We start from the raw sequence: 21,675 nt of genomic DNA, 5'->3' as shown, positions 1-21,675 counted from the left end.
TTTACAGATGAGGTAACTGAGGCACAGAGAAGTGAAGTGACTTGCCCCCAGTCTCAGAGCTGACAAGTGGCAGAGCCGGGATTCGAATCCATGACCTCTGACTTCCAAGCCCGGGCTCTTTCCACTGAGCCACACTGCTATAACACAACACATTGATGAGACCCAGCATATTTTGTAAACACCAACCTGTTAGACTATAAACTCCTTGAAGATGGAAAGTGTATCTTCCAACTCTTGTACTGTACTCTCCCAATTTTTTTTTTTAGGGTACTTGTTAAGTGCTTACTAAGTGCCAGGCACTATTCTAAGTGCTGGAGTAGATTCATCCATTCTTTCAATCGTACTTACTGAGCACTTTCTGTGTGCAGAGCACTGTTCTAAGCACTTGGAAAGTACAATTCGGCAACAGAGACAATCCCTACCCAACAACGGGATCACAGTCTAGAAAGTAGATACAAAGTAATGAGGTGGGACACAGTCTGCATGTCACATTGGGCTCACAGTCTTAATTGCCATTTTTTTAAAAAAAACAGATGAGGGAACTGAAGCTCAGAGAAGTTAAGTGAGTTGTCCAAGGTCACACAGCAGACAAGTGGCGGAGCTGGGACTAGAACTCAGGTCCTTCTGATTGCTTAGTACAATGCTATCCCCTGTTCCTGCTGACCATTAGGCCATCCCCAATTCTCCCTTCCCTAAACCTGCTGCCTGGAACCCACATGCGAGCAGTGCATCCTGACTTTTCTGTCTCCAGTCTGGGGACCCAGGCAAAGAGCCAGGGCTTGCAGGTCCAAGTCCTCTCTGGCCAGAGGGTGGTTTCACTGTTCCTATCTTCAGCATTCCCAGCTGAAAGCCTGTCCTCCAACCCAACCTATGTGAAGGAGACACGCGGAGACGTGCTCCCACCCATCTTCCCCCTTTGACCTCAAAGGACTGACCTGCAGCCCCCCTTTAGTTGGATGCCTGATACACTGCCCATCCCAGTGAGGCCTTGGATTTACTGGGCCCTATTAACCCGACACAGCGAGACCCCCCTCCCCACCACCCTCCAGAACTCACCCTGTCTAGGATCTAAACACCAGAGAGAGCTTCCTTCAGTCAGCTCAGAGAGCTTGGCTTCTAGAAAGCAGACGCTTAGTGTCAGATCTCCCAGCCTGTTCCTGACTCTTCCCCACTATAGACATTCCCACTGGCCCAGAGCATGGACAGGCTGATCCTTACCCCTGGGGAGACAGGGCAGAGACCAGTTCAGACCCTGGAGTGGAGGTTCTCCTGAATGGACCTCCCTAAATTAGAATCCACTGAGGCCAGAGTTAGAGATGGGCACAGCCAAGAACCAAAGCTATTGGAGTGAGATTCCAGCGGTAACATTTGCTGAGCTTGTGGGAGAAGCAGATTTTCCACAGGTGAGGAAAATCCTCCCTCTGCCACTGCCCCCTCCTCACTCTTAGAGTTTCCCTGGTAAAACATACAAGTGGTTTACCATCGCCTTCTTCCAACCAGTAAACTTGAGTCTCTGCCCTCGATTCTCTCCCACACCTCTGCTACGCAGGACCATTGAGTTTTGACTTGCCGCAGATTGCCTTCCATTCACTAGCTATTGCCCAAGCTAGGAATGGAATGGGTATGCCTCTGCTTGACTCTCCTTCCCATAGTCGAGACTGGTAGAGTACTGGAATCTCTCCAGGTGCGATCCTGAGAGGAGATGAAGCCCTCTAACAGAAGTTAATTCACTACCTTGCTCCATCTCTCTCACTCCCTCTCATGCTCTCTTTCCTTCCAGGGCATCCTGGCAATGATGATCTTAAGAGACATAGCCCAGGCTGTCTGCTTCCTCTCCCAGACCGGAGTTGGGTTGATGGGAAATTCCCTCCTGATCACACTCCACATTACCATGTTTCTTCTGAACCACAAGCTGAAGCCCACGGACCTGATCATTGTTCACCTGGCCCTGGTCCACGCTATGATGCTCTTTACCGGGGGGTGACCGTGGGGGCATCTCTGCTGGGGGTCCAGCTCATCCAGGGTGACATCGGATGTAAGACTTTTGCATATGTGTACCGCGTTTCCCGCGGCCTCTCCATCTGCACCTCCAGCCTCCTGAGTGTAGTCCAGGCCATCACTGTCAGTCCCAGGAGCCGTCCCTGGAACCACTTCAAAGTCGGGACCCCAAAATGCTTCTTGTTGATTTGTGTCTTCTTCTGGGTGGTCAACCCGCTGATTAGTAGCAACCTTCTACTCCAAGTCATCTCTTCCCCCAACATGACGAGGTGGGGGCCAAGATTTCACGATAATGATTGTTCTGTCACCTCCATCGGTGCCGCCTTCCAGGGTTTTTGTCTTGCCCTGATGATTCTGCGGGACGGCTCCTCTCTGGGGCTCATGAGCCATGCCAGTGCCCACATGGTCCTTTTCCTCTACCGACATGACCAGCGTGTCCAGTATCTTCACACCTCTAACCTCTCTGGTAAAGCCTCTCCAGAGAGAAGAGCCACCCAGAGCATCCTGCTGCTGGTGAGCTGCTTTGTGACTTTCTACTGTGTGGACTTACTACTTTCCTGCTTCCTAGGCATATCCTTAAAGAATAATTTCATACTTAACAGTGCTAACATGTTTGTGGTCAGTGGCTATGCCACCATCAGCCCCTTTGTGCTGCTCCAAAGCAACCCAGGAATCATTAAGTTCTTGTCTCATCTTTTGTCAAACAAAAGTCCTCAAGGCCCCCAGGACTGAACTGAGGACTTCTTTTCCTCCCCAGCAGCACCTGTGAAGTTTCAGTGGGAGGGAAGAAACCCCTGGATGTTACAGGTGTGAACAGCATCTGAGTGGAAGGACTCCTAGACTCTAATCACTAAATTGTAAGTTCCGAAGGCAGGGATTGTGCCTAACAACTCTGTTATCTCCCAAATGCTTAGTACAATGCTCTGCATACAGAAACGATGTCATTTAGGGTCATGTGGGTGGGGCTTACTGGTAATACTGGGAGGTAACAGACTTCTTAGCCAACCAGTTTATGAAACTCACTAAGATGTGTGGTGTGGCTGAGTGGAACAATATCACAAGATTGGGATTCAGATGACCCTAGACTTCACGCTCTACCCCATGTCCCTGTCTTGCCTCAAATTGATAATCTTTATGCTATTTGTTGAGCACTTATTTTGGCCAAGCTTTGTGCTAAAGGCTGGGATAAATACAGTGAAAGGAAATTGGACACAATCCCTGTCCCACATGAGACTCAGAGTTTAAAGAGATCTTATCCCCATTTAAAGGAAAACTGAGATACAGAGAAGTTAACATCTCTGAATTCACGCTTTCCTTTCCATCCAAACTGCTGCTACATTGATTTAATCATTCATTTCCCACCTTGACTACTGCATCAGCCTCTTCACTGACCACACTTCCTCCCGTCTCTCTTCTCTCCAGTCCATAATTCAATCTGCTGCCCAAATCATTCTTCTAAAAGCATTCATTTCATATTTACCACTCCTCAAAAACCTTTAACAGTTTACCAGCGTGGGTCAGTGGAAAGAGCACGGGCTTTGGAGTCAGAGGTCATGGGTTCGAATCCCCACTCGGCCACTTGTCAGCTGTGTGACTTTGGGCAAGTCACTTAACTTCTCGGTGCCTCAGTTACCTCATCTGTAAAATGGGGATTAAGATTGTGAGCCCCAAGTGGGACAACCTGATTCCCCTGTGTCTACCCCAGCGCTTAGAACAGTGCTCGGCACATAGTAAGCGCTTAACAAATACCAACATTATTATTATTATTACCATCCACCTCTGCCCCAAACCGAAACTCTTTACCATCATCTTTAAGGCACACAATAAGCTCTCTTTCCCTCCTTTTCTCACTGATCTACTACAGATCAACCCTCACACTCAACTCCTCTAATACCAATCTGCTCTCTGTACCTTGATCTCAACTATCTCATCACTGACCCCCATACCAATGTCTTCCCTCAGAGGCCTGGACTACTCTCCCTCTTCATAGGTGACAATCCACCACTCTTCCCACCTTCAAAACTCTCCTAAAATCCTGAAATCACATCTCCTCTAAGAGGCCTTCCCTGATTAAGCCCTCATTTTCCCTATCAGCTAAGCGCTTTGATATTCACTCTTGGTCCACACCACTTATGCAACTATCCTTATATTCTACTATTTATCCTATCTATAATCTCTTTTTCTCTCTGCCCACCCCTGTAGACCGTAAGCTTCTTATGGTTAGGGATTGCACCTACCAACTCTGTTGAACTTTATTTTCCCAAGTACTTAGTATTTTGCTCTGTTAACAGTAAGCACTCAATAAATACCACTGATTAATAAAATTATGTGAGTTGCCCAAGATCATGTAGCTGGCCAGCGGCATAGCTGGGTTTAAAATCCAGGTCTTCGGACTCTTGGGCCCATGCTCTTTCCACTAGACTATGATTCTCTTGTCACTAGGGCATGCTGCTTCTCACTAATGAAGCCAGCTAAGGACACTGAGTCCCTGGGCCAAGCTTCAGAAAATACTGCTGAGTATTTGTATGTCTGATCTTCTCCCTTTACAGTGCAAGCTCAATGTGGGCAGGGATACTAAGCACCTTGGGAAAAAACAATTTAGTAATTAGTAGATTGTATAATGTAATTAGTACTACTTCTCATTAACAGTAGCAGAATAACTCAGATGCTGGGAATAAGGCTGGAATAAAATTGGTAGATCCCAGTTAAGGAATAGAGCCCAAAATTGAAGCCAAAAGGAAGGCAGCTATTAAAAAAAAGCCATATAAAACTCCAGGGGAGCCTTAAACCTTTTAAATAAATTGCCTGTGGCATACTGTGGGTAAGTCACAGTAACTCTGTCCAAACTGGAAACCAGATACAAGCCAGAAGACAACTGCAGATATTTTTAGATGGGTATGAAACAAGGAAATATTAAGTGGATGAGCTTGTATTAGAGTTCTCGAGAATTTGATAGTCCCACATAAATGTTATACCCTAACAGATGAAAAATAAACATTAAATTAATTCAGTACAGGAATTATTGAAATACACCTCAAAATTGGGGATTTTCTTCATAGAGAAAATACACAAGTGAGAATTAGCCATGGTGACCCGTGTCTCTCAGCAGATGTACATTATAAGAGTTGGTAGACGAGTTTCCTGCCCACAAGGAGCTCCCAATCTGGAGCAGATGAGGGAGTATTTACATAATTATAGTAAATTATGGCTTTGTACCTAAGTGCTTTGGGGTTGAGGGTAGAGTGAATACCAGTTGCATAAAGGTTACAGATCCAAGTGCTTAGGCAACACAAAGGGGAAAGGGAGAAGGGGGAATCAGGGCTTAGTCAGGGTAGGCCTCTTGGAGATAATGTGATTTTAATAAGGTTTTGAAGGTTGGGAGAGTTGTGATCCTGCATATATGAAGAGGGAGGGAGTTTCTGGCAAGGGAGAGGATGTGGGCAAAGTGATGGAGGTGAGAGAGATGAAACTGAGGTACCGTGAGTAGGTTGGCATAAGAACAGTGAAGTGTGCAGGCTGGGTTGGAGTGGGAAATCAGCCAGGAAACAAAGGAGGGGTCAAGCTGATTGAGTGCTTCAAGCAATCCCTCTCCCCCTCTCTCTTCAGTTCCCCTTCCTACTCTTCATTTGCCAATAATAAAGCCTAGAGATTGAAGAACAACATCTACCAAGAAAGAAAAGAGATGTTTCCATACTGGCCCACTGACTAGTATGCTTTCCATCACTGCTCTGAGGACAGTCTTCACTGTCCCTGTGACATAGAGCTTAATGAACTCTCCTATTCTCTTCAATCTTGGCCATTCCCTATTCAGCACCCACTAATTGTGGTGCTGAAGCATCCACAGATTTTATTCCCAAACTCTATATGAAGATTTAGTTTAATACTGCCTGCTAAATTCATTCAGAAGTCAGTATGACGGGATGATGAGAGGATTTGCATTAGTGAGGGGAACTTACTTCTCCTTGGAAGACGCCTGAAAAACACACCACGGACAGTGTCACCGCAGCAGCGAGTGACACAGTAATTGCTGTGTTGGAAGGAGATGAGCTCACCTTGTCTCATCCCTATAGCTGCTGTCTCACCAGGAGCCCCAGGACACAAATATGCCAAGATCTTCTTCCTGCAGGCCACTGACAGCGCACCCCAGCCCAGAATAAGAGCTCCCTCATTTCCTCATCTCCCACTTTCTTCTGCACCACCCTTGCGCTTGGATGTGTCCCATTTATTCCCCACCCTCGGCCCTCAGCACTTAATTAATTTATTTATACTAATGTCTCCAACCACCCTCTAGACTGTAAACTTACTGTGGGCAGGGGGACGTTTCTACTAACTCTTTTATATCAACTTTCCCAAACACTTAGTACAGTGCTCTGCACACAGTAAATATATTTAAATATAATTATTTGGTTGATTGATTTCTATCTTTACAACACCTGCATAATTGTCTCTTCCTCTCCATCTCAATTACTACTATGGTTTTCCATGGATTTTATTATTTTCCACCTTTACTACTCCACCAGTCTCCTTGCAGAACTCCCTGCCTCTTCCCACTGTAATCCGTACTTCCCTCTGCTGCCCGAATCATTTTTTCTGAAAAAACTGCTCAGTTCATGCTTCTCCACTCCTCAGAAGCCTCCAGTGGTAGCATGTAGCCATTCAATGTCTAACCTCCCTCCTACTTAGTTGGTGAGCCCCATGTGGATCAGAGGACTGTATTCAACGTGATGATTTCAGATCTGTCCCAGCACTTAGTATAGGGCTTGGTACAAAGTAAGCACTTAACAAATACCAAAATTCTCATCAAATTATTATCATCAGAGACTCCATTACCATCAGCTTTAAAGCTGTCAATCAGCTCTTCCCCTCTTACCTTACCTCACTGATCTGTTCCTACAACTCAGCCACCAAACATCGACTATCAAGGCCAACATACTCACCTTGCCTCAGTCTCACCGGCTTCCCCCCAACCCCTCACTCATATCCTCCTTCGGGCCTGGATCACCTTCCCCCTCTTATCCACTGCCACTCTCCCTGCCTTCAAAGCCCTACTAAAATCACATCTCCACCAAGATGCTTTCCCTAACACCTCACTTGCCCTGTTCTCCCTTCCTTCTGTGTGTCCAGTGGGTTTCCATCATAAACCTTTATCATTACTCAACCCTGGATCACACTGTCCAAACCAGAAATCAGCAAGGAGGCTGATGGAGTAGCAAAGGTAACAGATGATAAAGTCCTTGGGAAAGTGTAGCGGTAACTGGGATGGAGAGGGAGAAGTGGATTAAGCAGATTTTGTAAGGATAAAGGTCATCAGTTCTAGGACTGTGTCCCATCACCAAATGGGATGTAGCTGACCAGCCTCTCAACAACCTGCTCTACTCTTCACTATTACTATTCAGCTGGATCCAATTCTACTATGAGAAAAAAAGAAACAAGCTAAACATCCTCTACTTCTTTTGTGTGCCTAGAATCTTTTTCTATTCCCTGACCTAGATAACAGTAATGAAAGGTTGAACAAGGATCTCATTCATTTGTTCAATCATATTTATTGAGTGCTTAATGTGTGCAGAGCACTGTCCTAAGCAATTGGAATGTACAACTCAGCAACAGATAGAGAAAATCCCTGCCCAACAACGAGCTCATAGTCTAAAAGGGGGAGACAGACAACATAAAACAAGTAGCCAGGCATCAGTGCCATTAAGATAAATAGAATCATAGATATATACTCATCATTAATAAAATAAAGTAATAAATAATATATACAAATATGCACAAGTGCTGTGGAGTGTGGAAGGAGGTAGAGCAGAGGGAGGTAGTAGGGGGAATGGGGAGGGAAGGAAGGGCAGAGGGAAAGGGAGGGCTCAGTCTGGGAAGGCCTCCTGGAGGAGGTGAGCTCTCAGTAGGGCTTTGAAGAGGGGAAGAGAGTTAGTTTGGTGGATGTGAGGAGGGAGGGCATTCTAGGTCAGTGGTAGGATGTGGGCCAGGGGTTGATGGCGGGACAGGCGAGAACGAGGCACTGTGAGGAGGTTAGTGGCAGAGGAGCACAGTATATGGGCTGGGCAGTAGAAGGAGAGAAGAGAGGTGAGGTAGGAGGGGGCAAGGTGATGGACAGCTTAGAAGCCGAGTGAGGAGTTTTTGTTTCATGCGAAGGTCGATAGGCAACCACTGGAGGTTTTTGAGGAGGGGAGTGACATGCCCAGAGCATTTCTGTAGAAAGATAATCCGGGCAGTGGAATGAAGTATAGACTGGAGCGGCGAGAGACAGGAGGATGGGAGATCAGAGAGGAGGCTGATGCAATAATCCAGTCGAGAAATTATGAGAGCTTGAACCAGCAAGGTAGCAGTTTGGATGGAGAGGAAAGGGCGGATCTTGTCGATGTTGTGAAGGTGAGACGGGCAGGTTTTGGTGACGGATTGTGTGTGGGGGATGAATGAGAGAGCAGAGTCAAGGGCTCAGGGGATTAGGGGGGCCGCATAATTGACCTGGAAGAGTTCATTTGACTTTTGATTAGTTATTTTAGTAAATGCTCAACTAATCAACTGCTTCATCCCTGTGATTTGCAGAAAATTTTCATCATCAGTTCCTGTCTTGGAGAAATTCCAGTCTCTCATGATGGAAGTTGTCACAGTAACAGCAAGTGACAGGGTGGTCACGGACTTGGGGGAAGATGAACTCATACCCTTCCAGCCCTATAATTGCCTTCGCTATGCCCCTCCAGGTACAAACAAGACAGCCTCTTCCTTGTCCAGTGTGGTAGGAGAGCAGATCAGCTCAGGTGAATCTCTTTTTTCCTATCTGGTCCTGATGTAGAAGGGGAGGGAGGAACAGAGTGAGTGGGTGAGGCATCCAGGCTCATTTAGGCTGGGTGGGTATAATGAGATGAATTATGTGAAAAGACTCATGGATTCATCTGCCCTATAGCCAAGTTGAAATCCTGTATCAAAGGGAGGGAGTGCTTCATGATCCATTTCCTTCCTTTGCATCTTATAAGACTCTCAATTTCTTTCAACGTTTTTTCCTCTTCTTTCAAAGGGTTTTCATTCATCTCTGATTTTCACTTTTCCTATATAGATCAATTGGCTCTCACCGTCTTTTTCCTCTTCACAGTAAGATAATAATCGTGTTTATTAAGCATATACTATAGACCAGCCATGGAAACAGCACGCCTTAGTGGAAAGAACCCAAGGCGGAGAGACAGACGGCCTCGGTTTTAATCATTGCTCCACCACTTGTCTACTGTGTGAACTTGGACAATTTACTTCACTTCTCTGGGCCTCAGTTTCCTCATCTGTTAAATGAGAACCCAATACCTGTCTTCTCTACCCCTTAGACTGTGTCTGATCTGCATATATTCTATCTACTCCTGCTCTTCTACAGTTCTTGGCACAAAGTAAGTGCTTAACAAATACCACAATTATTATAATTATCATGGTGTGCGCCTTTCTCTTTGATTTTCATTCTTGCTTGCCCTCTGCTCCCTCTATTTCATTTCTCATTTTCTGGATCTTCACTAAAATCAAGTTCTCACTGTGTGTTAACCTTTATATATACAATAATAATATATAAAAACGGTTGCTTAACAATAATAATGAGGGTATTTGTTAAGCACTTACTATGTGCGAAGCACTGTTCTAAGTGCTGGGGGGTTACAAGGTGATCAGGTTGTCCCATGTGGGGCTCACAGTCTTAATCCCCATTTTCCGGATGAGGGAACTGAGGCACAGAGACGTGAAGTGGCTTGCCCAAAGTCACGCAGCTGACAAATCGCGGAGCCGGGATTAGAAACCCATGACTTCTGACTCCCAAGCCTGTGCTCTTTCCACTGAGCCATGCTGCTTCTCTTTATATAAGGGTATTTATAACCACATACTTACTGTACTAAGCAATGGGGTGGATATGTTAATCAGGTGGGACTGTGCCCATGTCTCATATGGGGCTCCAGTCATTACCCCATTTACAGATGTGGTAGCCGAGGTACAGAGAAGTGAAGTGACTTGCCCAAGATTACACAGCAGACAAGTAGCAGAGTGGGGATTAAAACCTCAGTCCTTCCGATTTATAGGCTCATGGTCTATCCACTGAGATACACTGCTTCTCAACCTTCTTTCATTCTTTTTTTATTGTGTCTCTGTTAATATCACAATTCCTACTGTTTCCACCAATAGCCCAGCTCTGCATTGGAAACCTCTGCTCCTTGTCTTTGAATTCAGTACCTAGGTTCTGCACACAGTAAGTGTTCAGTAAATATGATTGAATGAATGAATGACCGTCCCTCCAGCCCAAAAATAAATAAATAAATCCTAAATTCAGTTGTTTACCTGGCTTGCTTTAATTTTAAAATCCAAATCCCTTTGGATATCTAATTTCAATGTTTGTATTAACTGCCTCCAGTAAATGCAGTGTTTTCTGGAATCCAAGTCATGTTTGTAATCACAAAACTGCTATACTTCTCCTCCTAACCCCCTTAAATGGTAGATTTCCATCTCATCCTTAATTGTCTTGATAAATGTATATTTAAGTCTATATCTAATATATCTAAATCTAAATATATTTATCTTTAGACATAATAACAACCTTTTTTAAACTTTTTACCAGGTACCATTCTCTTGAGGATAACATTTACCTGAGACGTGGCTCAGAGAAGCAGTGTGGCTCAGTGGAAAGAGCACGGGCTTTCGAGTCAGAGGTCATGGGTTCGAATCCTGGCTCGGCCACTTGTCAGCTGTGTGACTTTGGGCAAGTCACTTAACGTCTCTGGGCCTCAGTTACCTCATCTGTAAAATGGGGATTAAGACTGTGAGCCCCACGTGAGACAACCTGATTCCCCTGTGTCTACCCCAGCGCTTAGAACAGTGCTCGGCACATAGTAAGCGCTTAACAAATACCAACATTATTATTATTATTATTTCTTTATTCTCATCCTCAGCACTTGGGTATATACTTACATTAGAATGAACATTCAGTTAGTTACACTGTTTGTCAATAACCATTTTTCTATCTCTCCCTTTAGAAGGTAAGTTGTTTGTGGGCAGGACATGCATCTTTTGCTTCTGCTGTATTTTCCCAAACTTTTAATACTGTACATTCAGTAAACTCTTAAGAAATAGTGTTATTTCTACTATAGCTATCAAGCATAAAGTATGCAGTGTTAGCTTTGTTAATCCAGGTTTCCTGATTCCATGGGATTTTGTTTCCTTTCATCATGTCTCTTTTAGGAAAATTAAAAGTGGTTTGTTCTCTATTATTAGTTGCTCAGGCATGTTGTGTGTAATTTCTAACCTATTTTATATCCTGATTCTTTTTGGACTGTCTGTTTTGATATAGGAAACAGTTCCTTGTATCCTTTTCAGTGCTTAGAACAGTGCTTGGCACATAGTAAGCTCTTAAGCAGCATGGCTTAGTGGAAAGAGCCCGGGTTTGGGAGTCAGAGGTTATGGGTTATCCCAGCTCTGCCACTTGTCAACTGTGTGACTTTGGGCAAGTCACTTCACTTCTCTGGGCCTCAGTTGCCTCATCTCTAAAATGGAGATTAAGAATGTGAACCCCAGGTGGGACAACCTGATGACCTTGTATCTCCCCAGTGCTTAGAACAGTGCTTGGCACATAGTAAGGGCTTAACAAATACCAACATTATTATTATAAGATATTGTGTACAGAGAGCAGAAACATCTGTTTCCTGATATTGGGCATCCTGATTGTTTAACATTACTATAGTATTGTATGACACAATGTATCTTAGAACACAGGATCACAATTCAGTCAATCTGAATTGTTTTTATATATTCCCAGATTATTTTTATAATCTGCCATTTGCCTGCTGCATGACCTTGGGCAAGTCAATTTCTCCTTGCCTTAATTTCCTCATCTGCAAAATGGCAATTCAATAACTGTTCTCCCTTCCCCTTTGACTGTGAGCCCAGGGTGGTTCACAGACTGTGTGCAATCTGATTATGTTGTATCTACCCTTGTGTTTAACACTGTGCTGGTCTCATAGTAAGCTTAACAAATATCATGTTTTTATCATTATCATTAAAGTTATCATTGCTATTATTACTCACACTTTATTTTCATAATGAGTCACTTCAATCCTCTTCTGACTGCTGTTTCCCACCAACAGTAGACTAATGAATTCACAAAAGCCTGACCAATCAATCAATTAATGAATCAATCAATTGCATTTATTGAGGGTTTCCTGTGTGCAGAACATCACACTAAGCACTTGGGAGAACACAGTGGAATAGTAGGCATGTTACAGGCCCATAAGGAGTTTACATTGTAGCTGGGGTGACAGACTTTAAAATAAATTACAAAGAAGGGAAGCAACAGACGATAAGGCAGAAATACATAAAGTGCTATGGGGCTTGGGGTGGGGTGAATACTGAAGAATTTAGGAAGTACAGATTTGTGTGCCCAGGTGACACAGAAGGAAGAGAGACTAGGGTGGGGAGGAGAGAGATTACTTCATTTTTATAATTGATATATTGCAAAGATTTCATTGGCTGTTTAATCCACCTGCTGAATTTCTTCTTGCATAGACTCTTTCATTTGTTATAAAAGAATCTGCCAGCCCAGATAGATAACATAAAATCTGCTGGCTGATGTCTTATGTGAAACTTGAGTTTTAGTTGTTTCATATAGTAAAGGGTTGAAATGAAATGTCCAGTGCTTTGGACAGTTTTTGCACATTTCAGGCCATGGTAGAAAGATATTGAATAATGAGACGTTTCACAGAACACCGTAAATTTGCACAACTCTGGTCAAGGTGTTCATAGAGTGGTGTGAGTTTTATTTAAGGGTGGTTTTTCAAGGAAATATCCCTGTGATAAAGGAGAACTGAATGTATCATTAAATGTCATTCACCCTCTCTCAGGAACCAAAATGATAATGATGATGATGATGATGATAAAAAAAGAATAATGATAATAGTATTTATTAAACATTTACTAGGTACTAAGCACTATGCTAAGCACTGGGGAAGATATAAGATAACCAGAGCAGACACAGTCCACGTTTCACAGGGTACAGGGAGGGAGAACAGGTATTAAATTCTCATTTTACATTTAAGGAAAATGAGGTGCAAAGCAATGGCCCAGTGGAAAGAGTACCAGCCTGAGTTCTAATTATTATTCTATTTAATTAATTATAATTCTAATCAAACTAATTAGACCTGGGTTCTAATCCCATCTTCACCACTTGTCTGCTGCATGATCTTGGGCAAGGCACTTAACCTCTCCATTGCTCAGTTACCTCATCTGTACACTGAGAATTAAGACTGTGAGCCCCACATGGGACATGGATCGGGTCCAACCTGATTAGCTTGTTTCTTTCCCAGTGCTTAATACAGGGCCTGGCACATAGCAAGTGTTCAACAAATGCCATTTCAAATAAAGTGATTTACACAAGATCACACAGTGGGCAAGTGGCCGGACCTAGATTAGAACTCAGTTTCTCTGAGTCTCAGGCCTGTGCTTTTTCCACTAGGCCATGGTGCTGCTCCATCAACAAACTCCTGATGAAATCGTTGCCAATTATGAGCAGCATTTATAGTTCTAGATTCTTTATTTTCTAAATGGTATTTGTTAAGTGCTTAATATGTGTCTAGCACTGCTTGAAGCAATGGGATAGATATGAATTTATCAAGCTGAACAGAGTTCCTGTCCCACATGGCACTCACAGTCTAAATTGGAGAAAGGAGGATTTAATCCTCATTTTATAGACGAGGTAACTAAGGTCCAGAGAAGTTAAATCAATTGCCCAAGGTCACAGAGCTAGCAATTGGCAGAGCTGGGTTAGACCCACAGGACCATGGTCTATCCACTATTATTCCAACTGAACCTAGAAAGCTTCCCTGAAGCATCAATCCAGTCTCATTTCAGTTTATTCCTGAGACTGTGTTGTGCACTTTCACTTAATCAGTCAGCCAATCAATGGTATTTATTGAGCATTTTTTGTGTGCATAGCACTGTAGTAAGCTCTTGGGAACATAGAATCGATAAGCACCATCCAAAGAAGGAACTCAGTCATTTATTTCCTAAGGCCAACAGACTACCGATTTGTGTATATTATTTTACTATTTAATAATTAGTCCCATTTTCTACTCTTCCTGCTCTGCGTGTCCTTTGCCAGAAATTCTGGTGTCTTGAAAGACAATTATTTTTCTGAAAATATTATTACCCCAACAGATCTTGGCTGTAAACCTTATGTTCCTCCAGTAGATCCTAAGTGTTTTTGTGGGCATGGATTGTGTTGACCAATTCTATTGCATTATTCCCAAGTGCTTAAAACAGTGCTCTCTACACTATTCACTCAAAAATGACATTGATTGGCTGACTGATTCATTGAATGACCCAGATACAAGCAGTAAGTCTGCTTGTTTTTCTTTCCTTTGACTTGTGTGAGCCTGAGGGTCAGAGAATCTAGGTTCACAATGCCATCGCTGTCCCTTGCCTGCAAGCTAATCATATTGTATACAGGCTTTTTCTCACATGGAGCTCACTGCCCAAGCGGGAGGGAGAATGGGTATTTAACCCCACTTTTAAAGATGAGGAAACTGAGCCAAAGAGAAGTAAAGAGACTTGCCCCAGGTCACACAGTAGTCAAGTGGCAGAGTTGTGATTAGAACTCAGTTTGTCTGTCTTTAAGCCCTGTACCTTTTCCACTAATCAAGCTACTGACTAAGATGTGAAAGTTTAGGGGCATGTAGGGTACCTTGAGTTTGAAGTGCCAGTGAAGCAGCCAAGATCCCAGAGGCAAAAGGAGATGTAGAAGTTTGGAGAGGTAGATTCGGCAGTCATCATCTGAGTCAAGGTGCTAGTTGAAAGCACCGAAGTGTGAGTGTAGAGTGAGGAGGTGAGGTGATCAAGCGAAGAGTCTTGCTTTACCCTTCCTGAAATAAGATGAGGCAGAAAAGTGAAAATGAGAAGGACTAGGCAGAGAGGTAGGAGATCCAGGTTAATTCTATCTCAGAAAATCCAAAGTCTGCCAATATTTCAAGGAGGAGGGGAGTGGTCCACAGCATCAAAGGCAGATGAGAAGTCGAGGAGGATCAGGGGAGACTATAGCCCTCTAGCCATGGCATTAAGAAGGTTGGGGCTATATGGAGATCATAGCTCAGATTCAGTGAAGGAAAAGTGTCCCAAGTGAATCAAAAAGAGTGTTGGTGGAGAGAAAAATGAGTGGACAAAGAAAATAGAACCATGATCCTAGGTTTCTCAAATTCTATTAAATAAGGGTTTAGCACTGAGGCATTCTAATGGGTTTGTCATTTTTAAGGTCCTCTAGGCTTAACAGAAATCAAGAAAAAAGTGGTGAATGACCTGGTTTGGATGATTTTCTTCCTGGCTCAGACCGGCTTTGGGCTCCTGGGAAATTCAACGCTGCTCATATTGTATATCAACATCTTCATATCTCATCCCCATCAGAAGAAGTCCACACACCTGATCCTCACCCACCTGACCATGGCCAATACAGTAATGCTTCTCACCCAATGTGCCCCCGGAGTAGTGATGGCCTTTGGACTGAAGACTCTCATAGGCACCATATGGTGCCAGATCATCTTGTACATCAGGAGGGTGGCCAGGGGCCTTTCCATCTGCACAATGTGTCTTAGCGTGTTCCAGGCCATTTTCATCAGTCCCAACACTTCCCACTGGGCCTGGCTCAAACCCAGAGCTTCCAGATGCATCCTGCCTTCCTTCCTCTTCTTCTGGATTCTCAATCTGCTAGTTGATATGAATTTAGTTCTAAAGATCGTAATAGGCATTAAGAATTTCAGCACCACTGTCAGTGTTTACAGAAGTCAGTCCTGTTCCACTGCCATGCGGGGAAGTGACTTGAATAACGGTGCTTTTTTAAGTCTCATGACTATGAGAGATCACTTCTCTGTGTTTCTCATGAGCTCAACTAGTGGCTACATGGTGATGGTACTACAACAACACCAGAAGCAAGTCCAGCATATCCACAGCACCAGCCTCTCCCCCAAATCTTCTGCAGCGGCCAAAGCCACCCAGACCATCCTGCTCCTGGTCATTTCCTTTGTTTGCTTTTACTGCATCAACTCCAGCCTCAATCTGATAATGTATTCTTTGCTGGAGAATGATTTGAGGCTTTATGATATGGTATTAATTCTGGGTGCTTGTTACACCTTCATCTGCCCCTTCATACTGATCAGCAAAGATCCCCGGATCCTTAGCATTCTGGGCATCCTTAAAAAGATGAGAAATCACTTGTCCCCTGGATTCTAGTGACAAACAACAGGTCAGCTCTTTGTCTATTTCTCTGCTCACCCATTCTCTGTGAAGACACCAGTCATGGAGAGCAGAAGATGCTGAAGGAAAGGACTAGTGAAACCTACACTGAGAGAACTGATTTGAGAGATTTCACTGTCTACCTGGTCCTTTCAACATGGATACACTATCTTCCTGCTTTCCTGTATCCTTGTGTTTCCAATGGAGATGCTCTCAAGGAAGATGGCGGTCAAGTGACCAATAAGACATACTTACTGACCAATATAGACCATCACTTCTCAGGATAAAGACCCTCATCCACAACATCCCTGTTCTCTCACCAACTTTGCCCTTTTCTCTTTCATTCCTCTTTATCCATCCATTTGGTCTGTATCCACTGTTTCATTTTGCTAGCATTGAGGCAACAGATAACCATCATTCTCAGTCTCATTATCACTACTGTCATCATCATTTTCAGGAACACGATCATCACTGTACCATCAGCATCGCCATAATTATCACTTCATCAACTTCATCAACCTCATCCCCGACTTAAAACAATAGAAAAGATGCCAGGACATTTCTAGGTGGTTTAAGTTTGGTTTAGCTCACGCTGAGTTGCTGTTAATCAAGTGGAAATGTGGAAGAACCTAGAATATCCAATTAAAGACTACTGTGTCTCTAAATAGCATTCAATATGACTATGTGCCAAGGACATTTCAGTAGATTGTAAGCTCCTTGCTGAACTGTAAGGTGTTTGAGAACCAGGATCATGTCTACCAACTCTTTTGTATTGTATTTTCCCAAGCACTTAGTAGAATGTGCTGCACACGGTAGGTAAGGATGAGGCCAGGATAATCATTTTAGGTGTTGTTTTTGTTCAGTATGATGTCTCAGACAACTGGAAGAAAAAAGATTTGAACAGGAAGGGCAAGAGCAGGGTCTTGGAAGCCAAGAGACAGAAGCTGAAATCCAAACATCTGCACCTGTCACTGACCTCTTGGTTTTATCACTAAATTTGCCATGTTCCCCCGATATGCCTTGATTTCTTCACCTGTAATTTGACGGTAACTACTTTCAAGGTGTTTTGGAAAAGAAAATTGCCATTGCGATGACAGGAGGCAATATTATTGGAAAAATCAACAACGGAAGAAATAGCATGGTATGGTGGATAGAACACGGACCTGGGAATCAGAAGGTCACGGGTTCTAATCCCAGTTCCACCACTTGTCTGCTGAGTGACCTTGGGCAAGTCTCTTCACTTCTCTGGGCCTCATTTACCTCATCTATAAAATGAGGATTGAGACTGTGAACCCCACATGGGACAGGGACTCTGTCTAACCCGCTTTGCTCATATCCACCCCAGTACTTAGTACAGAACCTGGCACATAGTAAGTTCTTAACAATTACCGTAATTGTTACTATGCAAGATAATCAGGTTGAACACAGCCCCTCTCTTACATGGGGCTTCCAGGGTATGTAGGAGGGAGGAAGATTTAATTTCCATTTTACAGATGAGGGATGAGTGATCTACAGATAACTGGGACTTGCCAGGAGTATTCTGGGATGAGTTCTATTTGCTATCCTAACTTTGGAGGGTGCCTAACATAATAATTGTGGTATTTGGTAATAACTGTGGCATTTGTTAAGCACTTACAGTGTGCCAAGCACTCCACTAAGAGCTGGAGTAGATACAATTCGGGCAGTCCACATCCCTCCACTCCTTGAAAACCTCCAAAGGTTGCCAATACACCTCCTCATCAGACAGAAGCTCCTTATCATCTGCCTTAAGGCATTCAATTAGCTCTCTCCCTCCTACCTAACCTCGCTGATCCTAACCTCCTTACTACAACCCAACCTGCACACTCCACTCCTCTAATATCAACCTACTTTCTGTATCTTGATCTTGCCCATTCACACACTGACCCCTTGCCCACATTCTCCCCTGGGCTTGGAACTTCCTTGTTCATTCATTCATTGTCAATCATATTTATTGAACACTTACTGTGTGAAGAACCCTGTACTGAGAGCTTGGGAAAGTACAATACATCCAACGTTACGCCACTCTTCCCAACTTCAAAACCCTCCTAAAATCACATCTCCTCCAAGAGGCCTTCACAGACTACACTCTTTTTTCCCCTATGTCCCCTCCCTTCTGCATCAATGTGATTATGTAACAGCATCAGTGACGTGAGTGCTTACTGTGTGTTGAGCACTGTACTAAGCACTTGGGAGAGTACAGTACAGTAATGTTGGTAGACACGTTCTCTGCCCACAATGAGCTTGTGGCCTAGAAGAGAGAGCGGCATTGTAAGAAATAAATAATTTATAATATATATTATATGTTATTTATATAATATATAATTTATAGATAGTTTTTACATATGTACACAAGTACTGTGGGGCTAAGGGTGAGGCAAATATCAGAATATGTACCTCTTAAACACTATGATACTTATCCCAGTCCCACAGTACTTCTGTAATTATTCTCCTATTTTACTATTTCCCCCATCCCTAATCTACTGCAGTGTCTATTTCCCCCTGTAGATTGTAAGCTACCTGTGAGCAAGGGATCATATCTATCAACTCTGTTATATTGTACTTTCTAAGCACTTAATACAGGGCTCTGCACACAGTAAGTGCTTAATAAATGCCACTGATTAATTGATTGATCACTATTTCCATCACCTCATTTGGATCATCAAGTACTCCCAGTATTCAAAGAAGACCACCGATGGTAAAGTTTCACCTGTGAGTATGGCTGAAAAGGTCAATGCAGGACCCACAGTCCCAAACGCATTGTGCTCACAAAAAAGTTGTCCCCCATTCTGTTGTGTTTAACGTTTGCAGCGCCTGGTGCTGTTTGCTCTTGCAACTTTGAGATAGTCATTTGTGAACTGAAGAACAACTCTAGCGTATATGTATGTCTCTGTTTACCATATTTACTCACTTAACTGTCTCACCCCTATTTTTGAGGAGGAAATAAAATAATATTTCTGCACCACATTATTGTCTCTCCTTCACTTTATTCACAGTGGTTGTGATTGTTAACTGTACAGTCTCTAGGTTGTCTCTATACTCCCTCCCAGTCTGAACCAATCCAATCCTATGCAAGAAAATCACCTCATCTCCTAAAATGTTAAACGGTAGCTATTTGAGCTGCCAATATCATTTACTTAACTTTTCATTTTCTACTTTCAGTAACAAGTCCACTCTTCTCTGCCTGTCTCAATGAACGGATGAATAAATGTGATTCTGTTCTGAAACAACCTCTATCTTTGTGGTGAATCAGCCACCACGTTGTCAACTGATGTCTGGAGCAATGCATAAAAATGGAATAGGACAAGTAAAGAAATAGCATTGTTGTGCATGGGTGGAGTTTGCATTTAAAAAAAAAAGTATTTGTAGTGGGTGGAAGTGTGGCCAAAGTAAAATGATAATTGCCCAATTCTGGGCATTGTACATTTTGTTGAACAAACTGGAGTCAGAGCAAAGGCCTGAAAATTTTCCATTGATTACAGCAAGTGAGATATTGAGAAGCAGCATGGCCTAGTGGAAAGAGAATGGTCCTGGGAGTCATATGGCCTAAGTTCTAATACCAACTCTGCCTCTTACCTGTTGTGTGACCTTGGACAAGTAACTTAACTTCCCTGGGCCTCAGTTTCCTCATCTGTAAAATGGAAATTCAATACCTTTTTTCCCTTCTACTTAAGCTGTGAGGCCCATGTGGGTCAGGGACTGTGTCAAACATAATAATCTTGCCGCTACCCCAGCAGCCCATACAATACTTGACACACACTAAGCACTTAACAAATACCACCATTGTTATTATTATTAAATATTAGAGGAAACAAAATAAACAACTGATGAGCACTAAAAAAAAAATGTTCAATTTTCTGTGGTTCCAAGACTGGAAAGTATCCTGCAATACTGTTAGACTTCATGCTTATCTGACCCACATAATTTTTTAATGATATCTTTTAGTGGTATAAGTGCTTACTATATGTCAAGTACTGTTCTAAGGGCTGGGTCGATACAAGTTAATCAGGTTGGACACAGCCCCTACCCATAGGGACTCAGAGCCTAAGTAAGAGGCTGAAGAGGTATTGTCCCATCCATTTTTATGTTGTTATAATTTTGCCCCCAAAGTGGGACAATTGACTGAAGAAATTTGGTGTGATAGTATCTTCTCACTTGCCAAGTGTGACTCTTATGTGATGCTGATAATAATAATGGTATTTGTTCAGCACTTACTCTGTGCCAAGCACTGTTTTAAGCACTGGGGGGATAGGAGGTAATCAGGTTGTCCCACGTGGGGCTCACAGTCTTAGTCCCCATTTTACAGATAAGGTAACTGAGGAACAGAGAAGTTAAGTGATCTGCCCAAAGTCACACAGCTGACAAGTGGCAGAGCCGGAGTCAGAACCCATGACCTCTGACTCCTGAGCCCATGCTCTTTCCACTGAGCCATGCTGCTTCTGCTCGAGGAGTTGAGTGTGACATCTATGGGAGGAAAAACCAAGGGTCATGACCATAGAAAAGCTTGGCCAGCACTAAAGTTGTGCAGACCTTCAGTTTGGGCTGAAGCTTACTACTATGCTGCCCTGAAGCTCTGCTTCTCAATCCCCCAAAGGAATAACTCTAGATAGGTGTCTGTACGCTATAACAGTGAGTAAGGGTGAGTGAGCACCTTAATGGTGTCAGTGTGAATAATTCTGTAGATATTCGTGGCAAGCTCCGGACTTCCTGCCCCAAAAAGCTCCCCATGGATAGAGTGAAGATCCATTGGGCCAGAAATGAAAAGTGAAGTTGTGGCTCATCTTCTCCCCCGATTGCTATGCCATAACAACATAACAGCACTAGGGACTCCCCATCTCTGGCTACTCCCCGATGGTGTCAGGCTCCTGAGAGTGACATGATAATTGCAGCCCGGGAGAGAGATGAGCTCATGAAATCCTTCCCTATATCTGCTGGCCTGACTGTCACTGTCCAGACTCCGATGGATGAGACTGGCTCAGGTCCCAGGATCAAAGACTATTTCAGTGAGTATCTGCTTCTGTCTCAGACACTGAGGCCAGGCAGGGAGGGAGGACGTTTCCTTTAGGACCCAGAGGGGAGCTGGAGCCTTGCACCAGAAAAGAGTTGATCAACAAGACCAGAAGGGAACATGGGAAACTCTATACTATTTCCCCTATCCCTGATCTAAATGCTTGGGAATTATTCTGGGTGGATTCTGGGTGGTCTCTCCATCTGCCCCCACCATGGGGATCTGTGCTGGAGAAAGGAACCTGGGTTGTCCTCCAGGAGGGGCAGGGATCCAGCTCATAAAAGCCCAACACCGAGACCTCTTCCCATGTCCCTTCCTCCAGAGCTCACCTTCGCGGAGGGATAGGGGGCAGTGGTTGCCCAGGTCCTTCTTCCAGAGCTGAACCCAATGGTTGGGGTCAGGGGGAG

General features: G+C 43.6%; 1 protein-coding gene, 1 non-coding gene and 1 pseudogene across 2 annotated transcripts; 2 read left to right on the top strand and 1 right to left on the bottom strand.

Moving 5' to 3' along the window:
- Positions 1 to 1,564: 1,564 nt before the first annotated feature.
- LOC114808279 lies at positions 1,565 to 1,702 on the bottom strand. The gene has a single exon (XR_003756126.1). It is a non-coding gene; the product is annotated as a small nucleolar RNA SNORA7 (small nucleolar RNA).
- Positions 1,796 to 2,730, top strand: ORNANAV1R-PS4044 (vomeronasal 1 receptor ornAnaV1R-ps4044 pseudogene; annotated as a pseudogene).
- Positions 15,322 to 16,239, top strand: ORNANAV1R3252 (vomeronasal 1 receptor ornAnaV1R3252). The gene has a single exon (NM_001253644.2). It carries the CDS (start codon positions 15,322 to 15,324, stop codon positions 16,237 to 16,239), a length of 918 nt encoding a protein of 305 aa, NP_001240573.2.
- Positions 16,240 to 21,675: the final 5,436 nt, after the last annotated feature.

The sequence above is a fragment of the Ornithorhynchus anatinus genome, chromosome X5 (genome assembly GCF_004115215.2).
Source record: "Ornithorhynchus anatinus isolate Pmale09 chromosome X5, mOrnAna1.pri.v4, whole genome shotgun sequence".
Classification (NCBI taxonomy): domain Eukaryota; kingdom Metazoa; phylum Chordata; class Mammalia; order Monotremata; family Ornithorhynchidae; genus Ornithorhynchus; species Ornithorhynchus anatinus.
The sequence above is the reverse complement of the archived record's forward strand: the minus strand, read 5'-3'. Positions and strand labels throughout refer to the sequence as shown.

Bases quoted from the DNA above. Each gene is read 5' to 3' on its own strand.
- ORNANAV1R3252 (NM_001253644.2), top strand. From the start codon at position 15,322: ATGATTTTCTTCCTGGCTCAGACCGGCTTTGGGCTCCTGGGAAATTCA.